The sequence below is a fragment of the Dipteris shenzhenensis genome, chromosome 9, assembly GCF_047967505.1.
Source record: "Dipteris shenzhenensis isolate YYH24624 ecotype China chromosome 9, Dip_SZ_1.0, whole genome shotgun sequence".
NCBI classification, from domain to species: Eukaryota; Viridiplantae; Streptophyta; class Polypodiopsida; order Gleicheniales; family Dipteridaceae; genus Dipteris; species Dipteris shenzhenensis.
Window position 1 is genome coordinate 22,939,662 of NC_141604.1, and position 23,492 is coordinate 22,963,153.

The 23,492-nt window shown below is 43.5% G+C and overlaps 1 protein-coding gene across 1 annotated transcript in view; it reads right to left on the reverse strand.

The window, feature by feature from the left end:
- Window positions 1-23,492, reverse strand: part of PTAC3 (plastid transcriptionally active 3) — a 145,275-nt gene that overhangs the window by 6,280 nt on the left and 115,503 nt on the right. The window contains exons 10-11 of the mRNA XM_087379130.1: window positions 9,654-9,959; window positions 9,111-9,314 (exon numbers count right to left, since the gene is read on the reverse strand). Coding sequence (XP_087235256.1) covers window positions 9,111-9,314; window positions 9,654-9,959 — 510 coding nt within the window. The remainder of the gene's footprint in view (window positions 1-9,110; window positions 9,315-9,653; window positions 9,960-23,492) is intronic.

Below are 23,492 nucleotides of genomic sequence, written 5' to 3' on the forward strand. Positions count from 1 at the left end.
AGTATGTGGCAGGTCTAAAGTCTAAGCTGAGAACCGAGATTAACATGTTTTATCCTCACTCACTGAGCTCTGCAATTTCCCTTGCAATGAATTGTGAAAGGAAGAATGGAATCCCAAAAGAAGGAAAAGATCCGGAATGGCATGTACCCTTCCATAAGAAAAAGAGATTTGATAAAAAGCCCTTCTTTAAATCTAAAAATGGTTTTACTCACTGTTGTCTAGCTTTTGCTTTGAAATGTGAGGGAAGGAAATCTCTCTTGATGAGCTTTGAAAAGACTTCCAAGATTTTGGTCGCCTTTTACTTTGCTTAGTAATGTTCCCCCAAAGTGCAGCACTCTCTACTAAATGATTTGCAGCACATTTAATCTTATCTTTTTTAGAGAATTTCTCCCACGAAAAATAATAATCTAACTGACTGATCCAAGACAAGACAGTGCGTGCTTCTTTCTTTCCATCAAAATTTTGAAATGAGAAAGCTTTTCTACTTATCTTACTCTTCTTCCTTGAATTTTGTGCTCTCAGTGTGGCTTTGACTATCCTAATAATAGTATCATCGTCAGAATCATCGTTAGATGACTCATCGTCAGATGAATGTCTCTTCCTTTTCTTACCATTGATTTTCTTTTCCAATCTCTCCCTATGCTCACGCTCATTGGCCAACTATGCTTGAAGTGCATCTAACTGCTCTTGGAGCATAGGTGGTTGTGGTTGATGCGCCATGATAATGTAATAAGTACAAATAAAGCGGAGCGGGGAAAAAAAATAAAGATACTAAGTGTATGAGAATTAAACCGATGAAAAAGTGCGATTCGAGTGTATGGTAAGAAATGGATGGCGGAAGATACTAAGTGTATGAAATATAAAGCAAAAGAAATCACTTATCTCGCTCTCTGATTGGAGGTGGAAAGGACTAGAGTGGGAGATATGTGACCGATGATGTCGCTCGTAGTCGTTTATGCGCTCCACTCATCTCCAATTAATTGCTCGGTGATTCATAGTTCCAATCTCCTTCTTGATTCAAGCGTTCAGAATTGGCATTGATCTTCGCCTTGTTGAGCTCTGATCGCTAATAGGAGCCTCGTAGCTTGCTAAATTTTCGTCTTCTTCTTTCTCTTTTATAAATAAATTCTTTTAAAGGGCCTTTTGAACCTTAGGGTCCCTTTATATGAAAAAGAACGTTAAATTTTTAAAAAAATGATACCGCCCGCAGGAATGATGTCACCGTCTTCAGCGCTGCTATTGATTCCAATTATTGTCGATCAGTAGACGAAGGCTCGCATAGCGTGGACACACAGATTTCCAAAAAGGTGTGCGGGGCAGAATCAAGGCTACCAGGATAGTAAAGGTAGCACGACTGTACTACACACGGGTAGCGGGCTGCTTCGCTCGGACAAGTGCCTAGAGAGTCTAGGGACTCTAAGCTAGAGTAGTAGAGTCCTCTGGACTCCAAATCTAGAGTCGACGCACGCGATGACTGCTGCAAGGCCCAGACTGTGTCGAGCGTGCAAATAGAGAAAGAAGCCAAGGCGATTTTTTCGTGGATGATGATGTAGGCCGAGTGGAGACTGTAGATCTGCAGCGGCGGCACGCGCGATGGCTGGCTATACCGTATCCACTAGGTAGAGCACTCACAGGAGCTCTTATCACACAATTTCTTTTTTTTAAAAAGGTCTGTGACCTTAGATGTAAGTCTCGATAGATCCGTCCTTTATTGCTCCCATAATTCACTATTAGCTCCTTTCTAAGTGGTAGCAAAGCTATCACATCCGCAGAGAACTTCTCGTTTTCTCATGAACTGTGTACCTTTTTAACATACGACTTTTCACACGTCCTTAATTCCTTGAATCCCTCTACACTCCATAGATTTACTCCTCCTTTTGATTTCCAACACGAGGGATATTCTCTTTTCTTTCTCCACAAGAGCGTCACCAAAGCACAAGAGCGTCACCAAAGCTCTGATACCACTGAAACCAAAAGGTAATTCTTTTCACACAAATTCACCAACTAATCAATTGGAGAAGAAGAACATAATCACACCACAAAAGCGACAGCAGATTGGGTACAATCTCCCCCTCCTAGATGAGTGGCTCACGCTTCCTCATCTAGAGTATTTATGATATTTCATAAAAGCACCAAGGAGCCAAAATTATCCCTCTCATCCAAAAATGAGGGATTTTGCTTTACATAGCCATCTTAGGGCCCAAAATGAATTATGTCCTCAACAAAATATATTGCTCAAACTTGCAATAATAAAACAAATACAAAATTGGCCCATGGCCATATATAATGCGCTGTGCGACACCTCGATCGGTACCCTCGCACTAACTCCAATCCTCGCTATGAGTTCCATCACCTGTACTCAAGCCGCCAATTACATTAGTTGTTAACAATCGATTGAACGAATCACCGAATCAACCGATCCCAACATAACCGCGCTCAAAACACAATAATCAAGCACAACACCAATAACACTAGCGACATCAGTATTAACATGGAATCACCCACAATACTGACCATCTAGCATGGAAAAACACAAGCTAGTCAAGCGTCCCCAACTAACCACACAAAGTATCCACTGGGACCCCCGCCGCGTCCAGTGCGCTCCTATGGAGTACTTTGCCATAGTCACACTCGACTAAAAAAATAATAATGTCCAAAGCAAGATATATCAGAAATATAATTTCCGTAACACAATCAGAGGGGATGAATGAGTGGATGCAATGGAGAAACCTGAGTCTATGGACCTCAAGGGGAAGAGGAGGAAAGGAAGGTAGGTGACGAGTGAAAAGAGGTGAAAGAGGGGAGACACAGGAGGAGGGAGATTTAGAGGGAGAGAGAGAGGGAGAGGGAGAGGGACGAGAGGAGGACAAGGAGAGATGGAGTGAAGGGAAAGGGACGGGGAGCAAAAAGACCTTTGGAACTAGCCCTAAAACTAGTTGAACTTGTGCCAGGGGATCTAGAGCAAGATTTTGCGACAAAACATTTGAAGGAAAGTCAAAGAACTCCCTCCATCCATGGATAGGCCTGGTGTCTCATCCTTTCCCCCACAATTTACATCAGGCCTATCATCTAGTTGCCTTTGCCACTCTCTTCCCCTTTTTCTTTCCCTCCGCTCTAGTCCAAAACCCTCAAATGGGGCAGCCCAAGGGGTTTGAAATTAAGGAGGTTGGGGAGCTTGTCAAACCCGCGGATCGCCCGCGGGGGGGAGAGGGGGGGGCCTCCCCCTCTTCTTGGCGTGCTGAATGGGCCCAAGCTTGAGAGATCTGATGCCTCGCAAAGCATTTGACCAGGCGGCCCATCCATATACAATGTAGGCACTACCCGGTAGTCCAAACCTCAACTCACTGGTGGAAGACTCCTCCATCCAAGGTCTCTAGCAACATCTCCTCAAAGAGGGTGTCAAGATCATCCACAATCAACAACACCTCCATAACTCTATCAATGAGGAGTACCGAGGCTATAGAGATTGGGATCTCTAGAACAATGCCGAAATAGGTCCCAATCGAGGAAAAAATAGCTCGATAACCCTTGCAAAGGCTTGTGAAATGAAAATAATTAGGTATCTCAATACGTGATGTGTCAACTCTATATCATCCACCTAGGAAAACATGGTGCCAAGTGAGGACCGAGAAACACTAGTGTGTGGTATTTGGGGAATTACGTTGGAGGAGGAGAACAACCCTTCCATATAAGGTGACCTCATGAATATGATTACCTTCCACATCATTTTGCCTAGACCTAGTCTCGAGCCTATTGATGTATGGCAGTAAGGCCAACAATGCACCCCACCACTGCTCTATCCTGTAAGTCACGGACAGCTTTGCGCAACTATTGTTTGTTCTCCAAGGAGAGGCAAACATAGATGGATGAAGGTGTCCAGAGAGCTGCAATGTAAGCCCCTCTAGCAAGACCAAATGGTCCCTTGTGGATCAATCTCTTTATGACCACTCGACTGAGTTGGAGAAGAAAGGGGAAAGAAAAGGAGGCAAAAAGAGGGAAGGAAGGAGGGAAAGAAAAAAGGAAAAGAGGCGAGGGGGGGAAAAGAGATGGCTTAAGGGAGGATCAAGAATCTTCGAGCCAATGGGCAGCGTAAGAGGACACAGGGGGGGGACTAAGGCCTGAAGGAGGGCTTGAAAAGCGGTCGGGAGTAGGAGAAAGGGCATTTAAAACTCTTTGAACGAGTGCGGTTCAGGAGCATCGGGGGACCCGAAAGGCTTGTTCAAGGCATTTGGTAATCCCAAGATGGGCCCAAAGACATCCCATGAGCAGCAATAAGAGGGCAAAATGGCATAAGGGAGATCCAGCCTGAAATGGGAAGGAACTGACCAAAAAATAGCAGCCAAGAGTCCCGAAATGGGCTAGAAAAGGAGAAGAACAAAGGCAAAATACTGGCTAAAAGAAAGGAAACATCATCCTCTTTTCATATGTGACATCCATTTACCACCTCAGGTAGTGTAGGAGTAGTCTTACCCTACTTTAACTTTTCAACATTTGAAAGGGGCCAAGTGCGAGGAACTTGCTAGTTTTGAAGAAACACTAAGGAATTTGTGAGGTATGAGTGGTCACTATCATGATTTTTACAATAGACGACGATAGTTTAGGTGGGTTAGTTCATTACTCTACTGAATAAAGTGTATTTAACTTTAATGATTGATGCTCCTTAAGTTATATAAAAAACTTGAGCTATAGTGTTGAGAAAGCACATATCGTACGACAATATCTTGTGGCGTGCTCTCTCTCAAAGCCATCAAATAAAAAGCCAAACACTTAGAAATAAAAAGTATATTTTTGCATTGTTTACTTTCGGAAGGCCTTTAATTCAGCACCACGGGCTCACCTCATTGCATGGCTGAGAGCCCTAGGTATTTGCACATCGCATTATTGAGTGTTCCAACTGCTCTATATGCAGGTGCTTTTTGCATGGTAGACCTTAGAGAGGATGAGTGGGGTGTCTTAGAGAGGATGAGTGTGTTGGCTTCGAGAGAGTATAGATTATGTGTTCTATCCCATGATTGAGGGAAAGAGATGCACTTCACATGGCATTATCTTGGCCGAGTTTGCAATGAGACCGAATACCTCATTCCAAATCATCGCATGCCTGAACTAAGTCAAGATATATAAGAGGATAGACATTGGCAAAGAGACTATCTTGGAGACCTCTCTCATCATCTATGCAACTTGCATCCAAGGGGGATGAGTAGTGTTGGTAGACATGAGCTACAAGATAGTTTCAGACCATAGAAACTCGCTATCAATCAGCTATCACGTATCAACACTCACTAGGCACTCCCTTCTTGCATCTAACACAGTAAGAGGCCATCCGATCATCTGGGACGATCTATGGCAGGCTTACATCCACAAGATATGGGTAGCTTCCTTGCAACCACATGTGACCAAAACAGTTGTCTAGAGAGAGCATTTCCTCAACTTTGGAAATCCTCCTCTTAGTATCATTACGTCCCCATAAGAAAGAACTGCATATTCTGATAAATTTCTCTAGACCACTTTGTGAGGAGCACCGGCAAGAGAGGTAAAATATGGCTATAGGATAAATGCAGTGGTTAAGAACAACTCTTCTCCCAGCCAGGTTTGCTTGAAATCCTCTCCATCTGTCCAGCTTAGCTTTTAATCTACTAAGGAACCATTCCCATCTATCTTTTAAACCCACCTTGAAGCCCATAGGAATGCCTAATAGCCTGCAAATCTGCCCCTATTGTATTTTTGTACATCCCACTTGTGTTAGCTGCTCTTGATCCTTCCCTGAAAGGAGGGCATACCTTGTTTTAGCCCTCTCTCACCGACTCTCTTTGGACTCTACATCGATGAGATCACACCCTTCATAGATCGCCTAGGGGGTGAGGGTTCATTATTGGGTGATCTCCTCATACAGATATTGCTCTACGCTGATGATTAATTCTTATATCCTCTTCAATGGAGGGGCTGCACAGAGATCTGGAGGCCTTAGAGGTATTCTGCAGAGAGAGAGACCTAACAATCAACGTTGGGAAAACTAAGGTTATGATCTTCAACACCTCATGAGCAGTGATTTGCCAACTTAGTTTCACTTATCGTGGTGAGCCAGTGGAGATAGTGCAATCATACACAGATTTGTGAGTAGTCTTCACAGGACCCATCTTCACGATGACCCATGCAGCCCAGGCACGGCTCACACAAGGGTGTAGTGCTTTGGCTCGACTAGAGCGACAGTGCTTCCAAGCGCACTTTCAGGATCCACCAACGAAGGGCTGGCTTTTAGACACACTGGTGCGACCAACTGCCATGTATGCAGCACCCTTCCGGGAATGCGATCTCTCGAGGACAACCTGGAGGAGCTTCGAGTGGCTACAGGTTACGATGGGGTCCAGAATGATCCGATGTAAGCCCTTATGAGATAGTACAGGCACAGTTCGCCATGACACCTCTCCAAGTTGATGCCATCTTTTACAGAGTGACTTTCATCCCCAGAGTCTGGGACTTACCCCATTGGAGTCTTCCAAGGTTGGCCCTATAGTCATCCAGACGGCTAGCAAAGAGCGCAGCAAACACATGGTATGCACGCATATCTGCGTGGCTTGCCAGCCACGGTATCCAGATGGACAGGCTTCCCCCCTTTCAGTACAGCATGGATGCGCCTCTTGAGTCGATCACACGAGATGAGATCAACCGTATCATATGGTTAGACCTCCTCCAACTTCGGACAAGGAGCTCCCCACAAGACCCAGTTCTACCGCGACCACTTCTTGAGAGTATCAGACGAGGGATTCATCATCACACCCCAATATCTCGAGGACGGAGGAGTCTTTGATGCACTGAGAATTGCCATTGGTCAGATGTGGGTTTCGTCCCATCAGTTGAGAATCGAGGCAAGGAGAGCAGTAGGTATACCCAGAGAGCAACGGGTCTGCATGCTATGTACGTTGGGGGCAATCGAGACAGAGAAGCATTTTCTTTGTGTTTGCCCAGCCTACTATTAGATCCAAGGGCGTTACCACTGTCTCTATCTCGAGGGGAGTGGCTTCGGCCCTCTATCACAACTGATGCTTTTCCATGACTAGGTCCATATCGGGCTCTATCAAATGGAGATGCGTCGGCACAGGGGAACACTACCTCGACAGATCAGAGAGTAATAGTGAATGGCCAGACCACCACAGGACATAGAGGTTGACCAGGCAAAGCGACGCATCACAGACTTCTATACATTTGAGCCATCCATAAGACACAGTGGAGTGGAGGAGGAGCTAGCCGACATGAGAGCAGTCTCGATTGGTAGCCGACAAGGAACCACCGAGAGAGGGACACAGAGACCACATGCGCGACAGAGATTCCCACAGTACATTCTATTGAGGTCTAACCTATCACAGCTTTCCTCAAAGGGGCCCGACACAGACGAGGGATCAATCTGGACATAGCTTAGAGAGTTCAAAGCGCGAGGAGACCGCGTCCCCCACTGCAACGCGAGACAGGTCAACAGACACAGATACGAGATATCTTCACAGCCCACCAGAGAGCCATCGATGTGCTAGGCTTCCATTTCTGATTTTGTTTTGGAGTCCCAGCTCCGAGACTGACTTGTTTTTCAGTTTGTACCTGATACTGGATAGATTGATCTCGTCCACTATGCAGTTGCATTTGACTATTTCTATTCATGATTATTATTTTTGTTAGCATAGAATAGTACTCAGCAAGGGCCCTAGCGCGCCCTATGCTTCAGCTGACTAAGGCTTGTATGAGTTTCCTTTTCTAAGTACTTTGTCCCATAGGCCCGTGAGGCCTCTTGTGGACGTTAATTCATCTCTCCCTCTCTCTCTCTCTCTCTCTCTCTCTCTCTCACACACACACACACACACACACATCTTTAGAGCTGGGGTGTGGCCGATCAGGGTTGCCGTGGCGCTCATTAGGCGTCGGGTAGCATCCAAGAGGGCACGATGGGTTATTCATCCAGAAAGCAGACAACGACCCATTACGGGCTTCTTGCCTACACTGCCTAGTCCGTCATTGGGTGTATCATGACGTTCTATATGCCTATTGTATTATATTGGATCAAACTGCGTATTGATTATGGTGGACATGTATGATGATATCAATGACTATGTCTACCAGTTTTCTAGCATGGGTTAGGATGCTCTCTTAGTAGCTCTACCCTTTTGCTCATTGTATCAGGTTTTCTTTCAGTCTCATAGACCCATCAGTCTTTAGCAGACTTTAATAATCTCTCTCTCTCTCTCTCCCCCCCCCAGTTTTGAGAATCCTGAATAATGCCTTGACCACGGCTCTAGCGTTGGCAAGTCCCAGTTTGATAACACTTTCATAGTGGAGAAAAGACATAATGGAAATTTATGAGATCTAGGAGAGCCTACACCAGTGCTTCCTTGTCTTAACAAGGCTTTCTATCATTTAACTAGGAGAAAAGAGCCTTTCTTCAAATTTATAGCTAGAGGCTGCATGTCTGAGCAGGTTTTATATGGTTTACAGCTTATTCATGCAGCATTGACATTACCCAGGCAAGTTTCATACCCTTATCTAATAAACTACTGGAAATACCTGCCAACAGTCCCATTTTTCTTTTAGGGATTTCCTTTTTGCTTTCCCACAAAACATAACAGAAGCCGCTCACCTGGCCTTAGCTCATCAAAGCAGAATCCTTGCTGTTTCTGCAACCTTTAACACGGTGGTGAAAGCACTATAAACGCCGTTACTAGTGAAGGGACACTTGTTATTTAACCCAGAAAGGCCACCCTATGAACAAGATACACTTGCAGACAAAACCCAACATCCAACTATAAAATCAGCATTGCCTTCAGGGTTCAGGATTGAACAGTAATCTAGGCATGGTTTATTGGCTGAGATGGTCAACAGGAGAAAACATTGATCATTCAAACATTAAAGCCACATAAAGGTTCCAAAATGACTAGAGTCAAACTATGTGGTGCCAAAAAATTATTCCACTACGTTAGGAGCACTATTACCCTTTTTTGAAGATCTGCAACATGAGGCCACATGTTTGAGAACAGTCATTCACAAGGTTGAAAACAACAGACTCCATTACGCATAGCAGGGACTAGCCACGAAGAAAGTCTCATTATCAGAACCGCAGGGTTATCCAGCACCTTTTTCATGAGTTTCATTCCGAGCGTGACTTCTCTTTCCTTTGACCATCTGTCAGGCTGATATATATCAAGGTCTTTCTCCCATGTCCAGCCCCAAACATCTGCAATGGTGTACATATCTTCAACACCAAACCTTTTGTACTTTTTGAGCTTTGCTAGTTGCTCCTCAAGCTTGAACTCAACATAAAATTCTTCTCTCCGCCGCTGTTGACACAACCAAAATTTGATCAAAGAGCTTATCTACACTTCTAGCAATATACAAAACTTGACAAAAATAATTTGGAGAGGACAACATAGATGGTGAATAAGATGCTCACCACTCTAAGCATATTTAACAATTGATTACACTCAGAAACATTCTTCTCACCCACCACCCATATTGCACACATCCATGTAGTATACATACAAACACTAAAACGCAGGATGAATGAGTGTGTGTTCGTGTTAAACATGGATTGCGAATACATGTGACTGTACGAAACATCTAATATCAAGAGACTTCTTCCTGGCCTTTCAAAGAGGTGCAGCATTACAATGGATTACCTGAAATTCTAGTGCTTCATTATCCATTAGCTGTGTAGCCATCATTACAGGAGCCTCAGGCTCTTCTTCATCACCACCATCGTCCAGATCATCAGTTTCTTCCTCTGCATCCTCCTCCACCTCTTGATCATTACCAGACTGTCCCGATATGCCTGTAGCAGAAGAACCAGAAACAATATTCTCTCCTTCAGCTTCTGCACTTACACTTTGTTCCACTGCATCCAGAAAACGCTTCCTCCAATACTCCGTGTTGTTTTCGTTCTTGAGATTCAATCTAGACATGAACTTCTCAAGTTTGATATCCACCTGCACATATTAAATTCCCGTTAGGTAGTATTACAAATGCAGCACACTACTCCAAGCAAAGGTTGATAAATATTTAGAGCAGAGACTAAAAAAAGGTGGAGAGTTTTCCCTACATCTTTGTCCATGTTTTCATCAGACTATGCTGGTAAAACACAGTTATCTAATCCTACAGCTAATCCTACAGAGAGAAGAAATACAACATTCCCTAGCCTTGATGCTGAAAACATATAGCCTTTGAAACACCAATCTGTATATGCTATCGTCTGATCACACGGCATTACTCACCTTGACAAAGCAGCCAATAATAGCCAAAACTATGGCTAGCAAATCAAAATAGAGCATCATCTGCTCAAAGTAAATCATCTGCCTCTACAAAGAACTCCATTTAACAACTTCTCATATTCAAGAAATAGTTGAAAAATAGGACTTAATAAAACAAGATGAGCAATAGAATTAGACTCACTTAAAATTTTACCCGCTCCCATAGAGTTACACACACTAACAAATATGATGAAGCATCTTGCAAAAACAGTTTCATATCTTTATTATCAGATCGTGAATTAGCCAATTTGGCCGCAGGACCATTAACATCAGCCATCAAAATCATCCGCTGGCCAATTGCACAAGAAGATATTGTATGGCCCACATAATCCACATCCAGGTTCCGAAGAAAGAACCAGTCCTTGCTGAGCAACAAGTCGATGCGGTCCATGTTCAAAATATGAAAAGAAAAAATCTCTTCGTACTCTTGAATATGCAAAAGACACAGCAGGCACACTTCGATCCCATACTTCGGAGTCAATCTGGTCAAACTCCACCACAAACGTCGTCTAATTATACACTAGATTTAGTAAAAAATAAAGAACACATACAAACCCCTTTAAGGTTAGGCTTAGGATTTCCAACCCTTATGCTTTTTAGCACTCTTTTGTGTTAATGCAATGCAGCACATATAATCACATGATGTTGAGATGAATCCTCAACAATTACTTAAGTGCCCGAGTCTTGGGTTAGTGTGTGCAAGACTTGTAGAAGATGCCCTCTCTTGCAATCCTCAATATATTATGCAATGTAGTTTCCAGATGGTTGTGCAAGGTTTCCACTCTAAATGAGGTGTTTGGGGATAGATGCAAATGTAGAAGTCTATATCGCGATGAAGGAAAGGAAAGATGGGGAGACACAGCCACAAGGTCCTCCCCAGAACACAGTCTGAATTGCTGAGACCAACAATCCTCTTCTGGTGGACATGCTAACGCTACCAAATGCAAGTCTCCAGCTTGCCAATAGAGAAATTGATCCTAGTCCGCTCCTTCATGGATTCATCAAAGTCGAGCTACTTGGACCCATCACATCCTTAAGGTAACCACAATCTTTTACAATTATCTTTTCCAAGCAAAGGCAGCTTCCCGGTAGATGAAACCAACCGTGATCATGTTCCTTGCGTTGAAGCATAGACTACCGTTGTACAAATCAGGAAATGCCCAATGCTCACGCTAAAAGTTTCTAAGGGAAGATGACATCACTCCAACTTTCTTCCACCAATTGTAGGGCACCATGTCAAACCCCTCAGCTTAGCTACTGTTGACTATGGTAGATCTAGATACAAATTCACCAGCAGCAGCACTCCATCAGCCTCCTCGGTGAAGCCTACAAGATCTCAGCTAAGGTCTTATCTCTATGAGATCTTGTTTAAGGTGTTAAGTCTTTGTGTTCTCTTACTCCTCCCTGATCTCGTCCACAACATTCACATTTTCTTAAAGACAGTTCATTTTGGACAACATCTTCAGTTTTTGAGGGCCCATTGATCGGGCATGATAGTAGGAAAAGCCTCGCACCATCTTGATATTGGTCATTGGCTGAGGGGCACACAAAGCAAGGCCTTCTCGGTCTCAAGATTCCTCTGCCAAGGATATCCCCCCGCCCCCTTCTTGTTACTTTTGTTTGTAGACACCATAAGTTACTACTTCAAAGCACAAAGTTCTAGCCTCCTAGGTTAACCGTTAGTGTCGCCGTTTCACCACCATCATGAGTTCCTAGACTTTTCAGTTAGCAACTGACACAACCCTATATGTATAGGGCACTGCCCCATGTCTTGTGTGTCTGTTCATTGTTACCTTGACACAAACTGCATTGGAGGTCAAAACAATATCAAAATACTTCGGCTTTCTCCTAAGGTCCGCTACACACTTGGACTAAAAAAGGGGCCCATTCCCATATCCTTCAAAGATTGGATTATAAAGTCCCACTTTGATACAGTTCAATGGGATTTCACCTCGCAAACAATGTGAGCTTTGGGGTTTGGAACAAAAATGCAGCAGATTATTTACTAGCTTTACAGGGACAGCAATGCAGCTTGCATTCTTTCTGGAGATCTCTCTGATGAGTGGACTCTTCGTTGTTTGATCCGTCAGGATGTCCCCTTAGTGCTTTATTGTATGCCATTGCTACCCATCCTATGCTGCAACATATTGATCATCTCGTGGCTACAGGCTCCCTTCATGCTTTGGAATTGGATGCAAATCACAGCATGGTTGCTCAAGCTTATGCTGATGATTCTTTCTTTACCCCGAAGAATACGCAAAATGATCTTTCTGCTTTGATGCAAGCTCTCTCTATTTATGGTTTGGCAGCTAGTCTTCATGTAAATTTTCAAGAGTCCAAGCTGCTCCCATTGCATTCTAAAGACTGGCATAGTCTTTTGTGGCTCGGGGAAATCATTCCACCCATTCATATTGTTCGTCATCTTGGTTACCCTTTGGGGTGGGGTCTCACTCGTCGTCAACACACTAATTGGGTGATGGTCAAGCTTCGCAAAAAGCTAGAATATTGAAAATTGGCAACCTGGCCTTTGCATGTTCGGCTTCAGATAGTACAGTCCATCCTTGTGGTATATATTCAATTTTACTTGCCTTTGATCATGTTCACCAAGGCAGATCTTGCTTCTTTCATGTCTACCATTATGGAAATCTTTTGGCATTCCCAACATGGAAAAAAAAGTATCAGACTGCTTTCAGTGCATCCAGTTTGTTCTCCTAAGATGTATGGTGGTTTGAACATCATGAATATCCAGGTGCACATCCTTGCTCACAAGGGAAAAATGTTGCTGCAATTTCTTCAAGGTGATCAGCATTGGGCTCTTATGATTAGATCTCTAGTTACACATATCAGTATTTCAGCCTTTGGTCGCTGGCAAATCAATTACTGGGATTCTTTATTTGGTCGCACGGATGGCACTTTGCCTGGCTGCCCTTTGGTCTCCAGTTTGCCTCTTGATTGGAAGCACGTCCTTTCTCATCTAGAATGGCATGGTTGACAGTCTTTGCTAGGTAGTTCCTTGCGAGCTGAAAGCATTCATTGGTCGACAATTTTTCAGTCTCCACTGGCTTTGCAGGAACCTCGCTGTTCTTACTTTGTTTCTTTTAAGGGCATCAATTTTGTTGCTAATGTTATTCATGATGATGGCTCTATGCTACCTTTTTCTCTGGCAGCTACACGGTATGGCTTGGGCTCTCATTATCGTGCTTTGTGGCAACAAGTTGCTTGTATACTTTCGCCTTCGTTCCGATTCCTCCTCTGGAACTTCAAGACAGGTTGGAGGATTGGATTTTGACTTCACCAAAATCCTCTTCTCGCCCTTTGAGGCTATCTCAGATTACGGTGGCTACATTGTATAAAATCGTTTTGCCTCAACCTTGGGTTTCACAGAAAGGCAATTCTATTTGATGAATGCATCGCACAGCCAAGTGGTGGAGAAAGAGATTAAAGCAGCTTTGGGCTTACAAAACTCCTCTTCAACAACAGGTTTTCTTCTGGCAAGTGCTTCTGGGCATTTTTCCATCTGGACAGATGTTAGCCCGTAGACACATTGCTCCTGCTTGTTGCCACAGATGCTTGAGTCCTCAGGAGACTGTGCCTCATTTATTCTAGTTTTGTCCATGTTCTCATGAGTTCACTGATCTTCTTCACCAACGCCTACGAGCAAGATTCCCAACTAGTCTTTTTGGGAAGTTCTTCTGGCTCTTTGGTTTTCATCCACCCAGACCAGAATTTCATCTTTTCTTTGTTTGGGTTCGCTATTGGACACTGTGGACTTTATGGACAAACGGGAACTGTAAAGTCTTTGGTAATCCCATATTTTCATTGTTTGGTTTTTTTAAGCGTTCTCTGCAGCAATCCTTCTTTGATTCTTCTTTGATTGCTTACAGACGCACTGCATAGATCATGATGTATATTTAGCGCACACTAAGATTTTCAGTTGATATACTTTTGGCTGCCTCGTTTTGAGGTTGCTACTCTTGTAATATAATCAATCAAAAGTTTTCACAAAAAATGTGTGTGTGTACATACATACATACATACATGCATGCATGCATGCACGCACACACACACACGCACGCACGCACACACACGTGTGTGTGTGTGTGTGCATGTGTGTGTGTGTGTGTGTGTGCGTGTGGTGTGTGTGTACAAGTGTGAGTGTGTGTGCAAGTGAGAGATCCCATGCTAGCTCTTGTGCTCCCATGCTGCAGCTGCTTGTTTCTCCCTTAGTTTGATGCCCTCGAGGTTCCGTTTGACGCCTGTTTAGTGTCCGTACGCTTTGTCAGAAAATTTGATAAATTTTTTTTCGTACTTTCAAAATCCGTACGATTTTGTCTGTACAGTTAAGAAAAATCCGTATAGTTTTGTCCATACAGTCAGGGAAATCCGTACAGTTTTGCTATCGGGAAAAAAAAATATTTTGTACTGTCAAAAGTCCATACAATTTTGTCCGTACAGCTAGGAAAAATCCATACAATTTTGTACCCCCTGTGCTTTCCTCCTTGTAAAGCGTTGCTGCTTCCCTTAACTCGAATGGCGGATTATTCCTATGAGAAAACCTTTCACAAAGACAAGTCGGTTTCCAACAAGAAACAAAAACAGGTGATGGATTCAGATGATTCCTTTCATGACTCTGTTGAGGCTCAGCTTGTTTATGAGGTTATGCATGACACCCGCAAAGGTTGGAAAGATCCACTTCCCACCAGTGGCATTATGGTGGAAGTGGATGATATATTTGATCCAGTTAAGGAGTATGCAAAGCATGCCATTATAATTTTCTTCCCAGGACAGATGCTTGCTACAACAGATGTTGAAAATTGGTTGACTCGAACCCTGGGTGGTTCTTATGTTAAAAAAGTTCATTACGCAACGAGGGGCTTTTTTGAGATCATCATAGCTGATGACCATCAGGTTTTGCTGGAGCACTCTCTCCCTTCTATGGCCAGTAGATGGTCCATGTTCTGCCTTAGTCTCCCACCCCAGATTATCAGGCATTGATTCGGCATCGTTGCCCTGTTTGGGTAGAAGTTGTGGATTTTCCTCAACGCTTGTCTTTTCTTCTACCTAAAATTGCAGCTTCCATCGGTAAGGTGGTATGTCCACTGCGACCCAATGGAAATTCGAATCGCTTCTACATTTTGTGGGATACGGATCATCCCACTCCAGCTTCATATTCGGTTACTGTGAATAATGTTTCCATGGGGAGTGCCTTTTACAAGCTCAGGGGAGGCTGTTTGCAGGTGCTTGCTTTGAATGCAAGCAATTTGGACACATGGCTTCACAATGCCCTTCCCGAGCTCCACGGATGCCAGTGCAAGCTCAAATGGTTCAGCCTTTGACTAAGAATGCAAATACCTACAGAGATATACGGGTATGTGTTCTTTGGAATATGGAGCAGCTCGTTCCTTCATGCTTAGAAGTGGATTTTGGACTACCTCACCCTCTCCGGATTCCAATTTTTCATCATTTCCAAATGCCTGTTATTAATGTCGACAATTCGGCCATTTTGCTAGAGTATGCCCTTCTCCATGCTCTTCAGCTAATACTCAGAAGCCTTCTGCTCCTCCTATTCCGGTTCATCCTGTTCCTATCTTTTCTTCCAGCATACAGGAAGTCAGGCATTTTGTTAAACCCTCTAAGGTTTGCAGAAGAGTTCAAGAAGACAAGGTGGTTAAAGATTCTAATCCTTTTGCGGTTTTGGCAGTTACAAATCCTATTACTACAGTGCCAGATTCTCATGTTTCTTGTGATCCTGCTTATGTTTCTATTTCAAAGAGTAAAGTTGCAATGTTGGATGCTTCCTCACTGCTGGCCAATTCTGATGTTATGCAAGATGTCATTGATTCTTCTTCTATTCAGCAATTTCCTGCAGTAGAGGAAAATTTAGAGCGCCTTTCAGCTCCAGATACAAATGTTCATGATGCAGCAATTCCCTTCTCCTTGGAGTTTCAACCTCCTTTGATTGAGGAGACTGCTACAGTGCAGCCATCTTTACATGGCCTTTCATCTCTGGCTGCAAATGTTTCCTTTTCACTGAGTCTTTTCATCCTGGGTTGAGACAGGTTTTTAATCCTCTGGTTCAAAAGTTCCGGTTGCCAACCTATATTAAGAAGAACCACAAGTGCAAAAAACAGCTTTGTTTTATTAATGGTGATGTCACTCCATTACATGGTTTTCTCCAAGCTAATAATCTTACTTTGGAGGATATCTTACTTATCCTCCTCCAAGTGACTTGTAATCAGTTTTATATTTTCTGGCACACTTGTGAGGTTTCTCTCAAAAGCATACTTGTAATCTTTTAAACTTTTGTAGTTCATGGTGGGTTTTTTTTCTCTTTTTGAGGTTTTCCAAAAAGAAATATATGATTTTACCCAAAAAAAGTGTGTGTGTATGTGTGTGTGTGTGTTACTAACTAGAAAAGAAATCAAGGCATGAGGCTTGATGCTAAGCATGGCGACGCTCGAGGGCCACAGAGAAAAAGCGAATGTGAGGGAAGAAGCATTAACATGGGTGGGGAAAAGAGATTAAGAAGGGTGGAAACGAAGAGCGGGACTATGGCACAAGGGGGAAGGGAGAGGGGAAAGAGGAGCATGTACATGATGGGAGGTGGAATGTAGAGATGGAAACATCAAGGGAAGAGAGTCATGCTTTATTTAAAAGGAAGAATGGGGGGAAATCAAAGTACTAGCTTGGTGGCTTTACAAGAATGAGTGTGTCCCATCAAGGAATAGCTCCCTCTTTTTATAGCCAAGAGAGGGGGTCTCTCCCAATAAATGCATCCTCCCACATGCATGGTATGTGAAGAGGAATCTCCCATGTGGGCTAAGTGGGTCTCAATTGTATGCGACAACCCTTTGCCTCATTTTTTCATATAAATCAAACCCCATATCCCAAGTCTAAGATACTCCCTTGTCTCTCCTAATTTTAAAATAGGTTCAAACATCTAGGAGGATAAGTGGATGGTTGGCACAAGGAGTCTTACCACCTCATCCTACTTTCCCTATTATTTAACTTGCACTCTTTGACTATCTACAACCCCCCACATGGGCCTATCCTACATCGAGGAAATAATCCAATATAATATCCATCTCCACCTATTTTATATTACTTCTCCCATGATCCTTGGCCATGTCTCACTAAATGCAAGCATGGAACCGCCTAGGTGGAGGGGTGGCACATGGAGGAACCATGCCACCTTAATATTTTATAATATTACTACCATGGATTATGTACAACACACGTTATGGGTCCTCTTGCGTGGAAGGGTGGCACATGGTCATGCCCTGCCACCTCAACCTTGGGCCCTATGTACACCATATTATATTATACTATTGTCACACATATAAGCACACACACATATTTATGCCTTTTACCTTGGTCAAATTTATCCATAACACTTCCCCTCCCCAGGCAGGGAATGCACAGCATTTCCATGCCTGGGACCATCACGCACAAAGAAGGGCTTGAGATAACGCTTGTTGATCACCTTCTTACCATATGGCTCATGCAGCTTCTGAACTTGTACAGACCCATTGCTACGTTCCTTAATGACTTTGTATGGACTGGTCCACAATGGAAGAAACTTTTTATCCATTTGGTGGTTCAATCTGTTATCAAAGCATAGCACAACATCCCCCTCAGCAAAGTGTCTTTCCCATCCCTTACGAATCTTAGCATCCAAGCGCACCTTTTGTCGATTCTTTTGACTCTCTCTTTGATGTAGTGCAAGGCGTCGGGTTTCATCTAACTTCTCAAGTTGTATCAACCTGGCCTCTACATGTTCATCTTCTATCATCCTCTGTTCTTGTGCCAATCTCAAGGCCGGAATCTCTATCTCTATCTCCTAGTGGTAAAACTGCCTCAGTACCGTACACCAATTCAAAAGAAGTGTGACCTGTAGACGTTTTATGGGTGATGTTGTAAGCTCACACGGCTTCAGTGACCTTCAGATCCCACTGGCTCCTGTTCCCTGTGGCCATTTTTCCCATGGATTTACAAAGGAGGCCGTTGGTCCGCTCCATTTGTCCAATGGATGCTAGATAATAGATGCTAGAAGTGCGATGATCAATACCCATGCATCCATAAGCAACTCCACTGCCTCATTTAAGAATGGACTCCCATGGTCAGATACTATTTCCATGGGTGTCCCAAACCTTGTGCAGATACGTTTAAATAACTGCCTTACCATTTGCAGCGAGGAGGGCGATAGCTTCAGCCCACTTAGTGACATACTGAGTGGCTACCAAAAGATACTTCTTTTTGCGGGCAGTCATGGGCAGGGGCCCAATAAAATCTATTCCCACTTCTGAAACGGACGTATGGACATCACTGGATGATGTTGCCCAGAACGCAAATTCTTCCTACCAAAGAATTAACATGGTTCACAAGTTTTACAATACATAGTGACATCCTTGAACAAGGTCGGCCAATAGTACCCAGCATGTAAAATCTTCTCAGCTGTATAGTCACCGGCATAGTAGCCTCCACAAAATCCTGTTGGAAAGCTGAAAGGAAAGCAAAGAGTGGACACAAACTCAGAATACTTGCATTACTTGCTTGTAGAATGAAGAAGAGTGAGGTCCTTAAGTAGGCACCTCATACATGCTCACTAACATCACTGATGACTTCAGAGCTCCACAATCATCTCCTCAATCTGCTCCTAGATTCTCTCAATCATCCTATGTGGCTCTTCCACCACCTAACTGTGCTTGTGGGCACCTAACTATGCCTCTAGCACTCACACATAGAAACCAAGGTGTGCCTGAGGCATACACCTTGAGATATCCCAACAAACCCCCCCTCAAGGGAATGCCTCAGGCTATGTCAAGGATACATCTAGTCTCATAGTTTCTCATGCCATCTCATGGTGGTCAAGGATTAATCTATGGCTAGGTTCTCATGCTAGCAAGGGTTCCCTTGGGTGTAAGGTAAACAAAAAGGGATACAAAAAAGACCTTCCAATGGTTATCTCCCCTGCATGTACATGCACACAATGTCTGCAGGAGGTACCATGGAGCAAAACATACACATGGCCTACATCATAAGTTGACCAGAGGTGTTTACAAAACACAATAGTTTATTTCATTCATTTTGGAGGACTATCCAGGCTGAGTACCTTGACATAAAAAGAGAGATCTGGAGCATACATAGAGATGATTAAAATGCATAATCTTCATGGGATGCCTCATCTTGTGGAGGCAAAATATCCATGTCAAGGCAAGGTCTTACCACATGGGCAGTGTCTAGTGCCTTATAAGATGGTACTATGATAGAACAAGTGGATCTGAAAATCATATCCTTCAAGAGAACAATTATCTTGTCATCTCCATAGTTGTGTAGAGAAGCATATCTTAGGTATCTGACCTTCATCTTTTTCTTATACTTGGAGTCAAATAAAAGTGCCATGAGAGGGTAGATCTCTGGCTTTGTAGTTGCTTCCTTTTTGGCAACCATTGTTTTGGCAATCTTCAACAAGGAAGTCAGGTTGACATTTTCATCCTTTGTAGCATAACAAGACATTGCTTTATGTTTTGGCTTTTCACATATTTTGCATAAGCAAGCCATGAGAGGGTCTAACCCAGGTATTGGGCAGTGTCTTCTCTCTTACAGGGCTTAGAATAACAACTGAAATGCTTCAAAATATAAGCATTTAATGTAGCAAAGTCTTGTGACCAAATTTCAAACAATGATGCTTCTTCTTACATGCTTCATAGAAGTGGCTAAAATGAATACTTTCCAATCAAAACCAGGTCTAGCAATTCAAAACAAAACTGAAGCCACACTTGTACTAAAGTTATTGAAAGTTTCAAAAAACCAGAAATGCTAGAGTAGCATTTTATGTAGCATCATCTTCAAAAACTTGTCCAAAACTGTCAAAACTGAAAAGCTGAACTTGGAGGGCTTGTAGCTCACTCTTCAAAGCAAAGGAAAAGGGGGTTTCTGAGGCAAAAGAGAGCTGGTATACCACAGAAGGTCCTCTGGGAAGAAGAGGCGCAAAAACGCATCAGGTCGCCCTATCTTGCCTCTTCAAAGTCGACTGGTTTTTCTCTGATTTCTCCTTGAATATGCAGCCATTGCTGCTCAGATTTCAGCACAGGATAGCTCTAGGTATGGACCAGCTCCCCCTGAAAGGAATTAGACAAGTATGGAGTGTGCTGAGAGAAAACGCAGGAACAGAGGTCGACGAACTACGTGTAATGGCGACGAAACGGGCACGTCTTTCTTCAATTCCTCTCAGCTAGAAGTTCGCCCCTTCAAGGTGGATCTCTAGCAAGAAGGGCGTGGATGGTTGAGAACCGGAGGAGAACAGGCTTAAGCAAATTTTGGGAAGAAGAGGGAGAGATGGTGAAGAAGAAGATGAAGAAGATGATGATGATGTGGCAGAAATCGGCTCAAGGGGGATCAAAGGGCTCTGATACCATGTTGGATAAGCTGAAAGGAAAGCAAAGAGTGGACACAAACTTAGAATACTTGCATTACTTGCTTGTAGAATGAAGAAGAGTGAGGTCCTTAAGTAGGCACCTCATACATGCTCACTGACATCACTGATGACTTCAGAGCTCCACAATCATCTCCTCAATCTGCTCCTAGATTCTCTCAATCATCCTATGTGGCTCTTCCACCACCTAACTGTGCTTGTGGGCACCTAACTGTGCCTCTAGCACTCACACATAGAAACCAAGGTGTGCCTGAGGCATACACCTTGAGATATCCCAACAAATCCATCATGATAATGCTTCAATACCTTAGGTACTTCATCTACATCAATGGCCCGTCTTAGTATCCCATCCATGCCTTGAGGATACAACACTCCATCAAAGAGATTGTAGCGCCTACTATCTCTATGGACCTTCTTTCTTTCATAGCTAGTACTTTCTGGAGGAAAGGAGAAAGCGGTCAAAAATCTATAGATACCACCATACCATGGATCTCCAACTTCTATGGTCGCTACAAGGGTTACACCGAGGCACTCCTCTAAATTAATCAAAGCATTCTTCAAGTTGGAACAACCCCCCTTTACAATTTTGAAAGAAAAATCATATTCTTGTAAAACTGTCAACCATTTGGCCAACCGGCCCATGGGATTTGGTGATTGAAGAATCTGCTTTGCAAGACCATTGCTAGAGATCATAATGAAGGACTTTCTAGCTACATAATGCTTAAATTTCTCAATGTAGAACACTAAAGACAAGGCATGCTTGTCAGCCTCTAAGTAGCATCGTTCAGTTTCGAGCAATTATCTAGAAGCAAATCGAATGGGATACATGAACCGATCCTTCCCTTGCTGGAGAAGAATACCCGCCAGAGTGTGCTCACCAAACCCAAGATTGATATAGAACGTCTTTAACCAATCAGGATTGCATAGAATGGGTTCTCAAGCCAGAGCACTCTTGATTTGTACAAACCCATGATCACAATCCTCATCCCAAGAGAAATCATTCCCATCTTTTAATAGCATAGTCATAGGTTGTGTCAAAGCAGCATATTGATCAATGAAGCGGCGATAGTATCTTGCTAGATTAACAAATGAGCATACCTCACGTTTAGTTGTTGGCGAGGAGAGCTTGAGGATAGCTTCTACCTTCTCGGCGTCAGGCTTGACACTCTCAGATGAGACAATATCTCCCAATAACCTCCCCGAGTGGCTCCAATGATGCATTTATCAGGGTTGAGACTACCATTCGCATCATTGACCCTTTGGAAGGCCAACCTAACCTTCATGACGTGCTCCTTACGTGCCGAGAATATACAAAAATCATCTAAAAACACCTCTAAGAAAACCCCCAAATAAGGAGCAAACACCATCTGCATAAGTCTTTGAAAGGTAGCAACAGCATTGGTGAGGCCAAATGGCATTACTTTGAATACAAACGTCCCCCAGGGTGTGGCAAATGTGGTTTTAAGCACATCCTCTTCAGCAATTCTGATTTGATAAAACCCGGAGTAACCATCACAAAAAGTATACATCTCAAGACCACTTACCTTCTCAAGAATGAGGTCTTCAAAGGGCAGAGGATGATGGTCCTTCTTGGTGGCCGCATTGAGTTTCTTATAATCGATGCAGACCCGCCACTTTTTGTTTTTCTTTGAGATGACTACCATTGGTGAAACCCATATAGTATTGTGAACCGGAACAATAAACCCAGCTTCTGCAACTCTGAGCGCAAAGCATCGGTCTGTAGGGACCCTAATCTCCGATACTTCTAAGCCACTGGCTTCGCATCAGGCTTCAACTCTATCTTGTGTTCTATGGCAGTCACATGGCGAAGGTGGTGGTAGCTAGTTGCAAAGAGGTTAGGGAAATCTTTGAACATTTCTAGGAACTCGTCTTTCTTACTCGGAATGAGATCTGGGGAAAGCATAGATTCAAGCTATTGAGAACTAGCTGTTACCCTTTCCGCGGGTGGCGGGATCGGAGACACTCCCATCATGTAAACTTCTTCCTCTGAGGACTCCATTGATTCAGACACCGAGGATGAGAGAGTATCACTATCTTGCTTCTCTTCTTCTTCTGGTTCAGTGGCATCTGGTTGCACTGGGATCTTCTCCTTTGAAGCACCAAAAGACATGTGTCCTGTCTTCCAATAGCTAACTGCATCACTCTTTCTCAACCACGGTCTTCCGAGTATGGCTAGGTAACTCCTGCCTGTATCTTCAATGTCCACTACATAGAAATTGACGGTGGTGGTCAGTCAAGGAACGCCTTGTGCATTTCAAATTCAACTTCTTCATGATACAGGATACCATGATATTACATGCAGCTCCCCCATCAACACACACACTTTTGATACGGCAATTATCTATAATGACATCTACTGTATATGGGTGCCAATCAACTTCTTCAGAGATAAAAGAAATCTCTCGTACCTTTCCCTTTTTCTTGCTCCTCCTTGTTGAGAGCCCTTGCTGCAGCTCACGTCTCACCTTAGGGCTTAATGCTATTAGTTGAGGAAGCGCGATGCTCAAAGACCGATGAGCAAGATCCTGAACGATAAAATAATCTTCTTACCCTAAGCCGATAGGAAAATCCGAGGGCGACCATTTACTTCTTCGAGATCTTTAGACTTTTCTGTTGGTGGGTCCGTCATCTCAGCATCTGAGGGTCTGAGAAGGACACCTTTTTTTTTGGGCGGCCCAGTCCACGGTTAAGAGAGGGGTCCGAGGTGGTACGACTTCTCTCCCGATGTCAAGGACCTCTACGTCAAAATCCTTGGT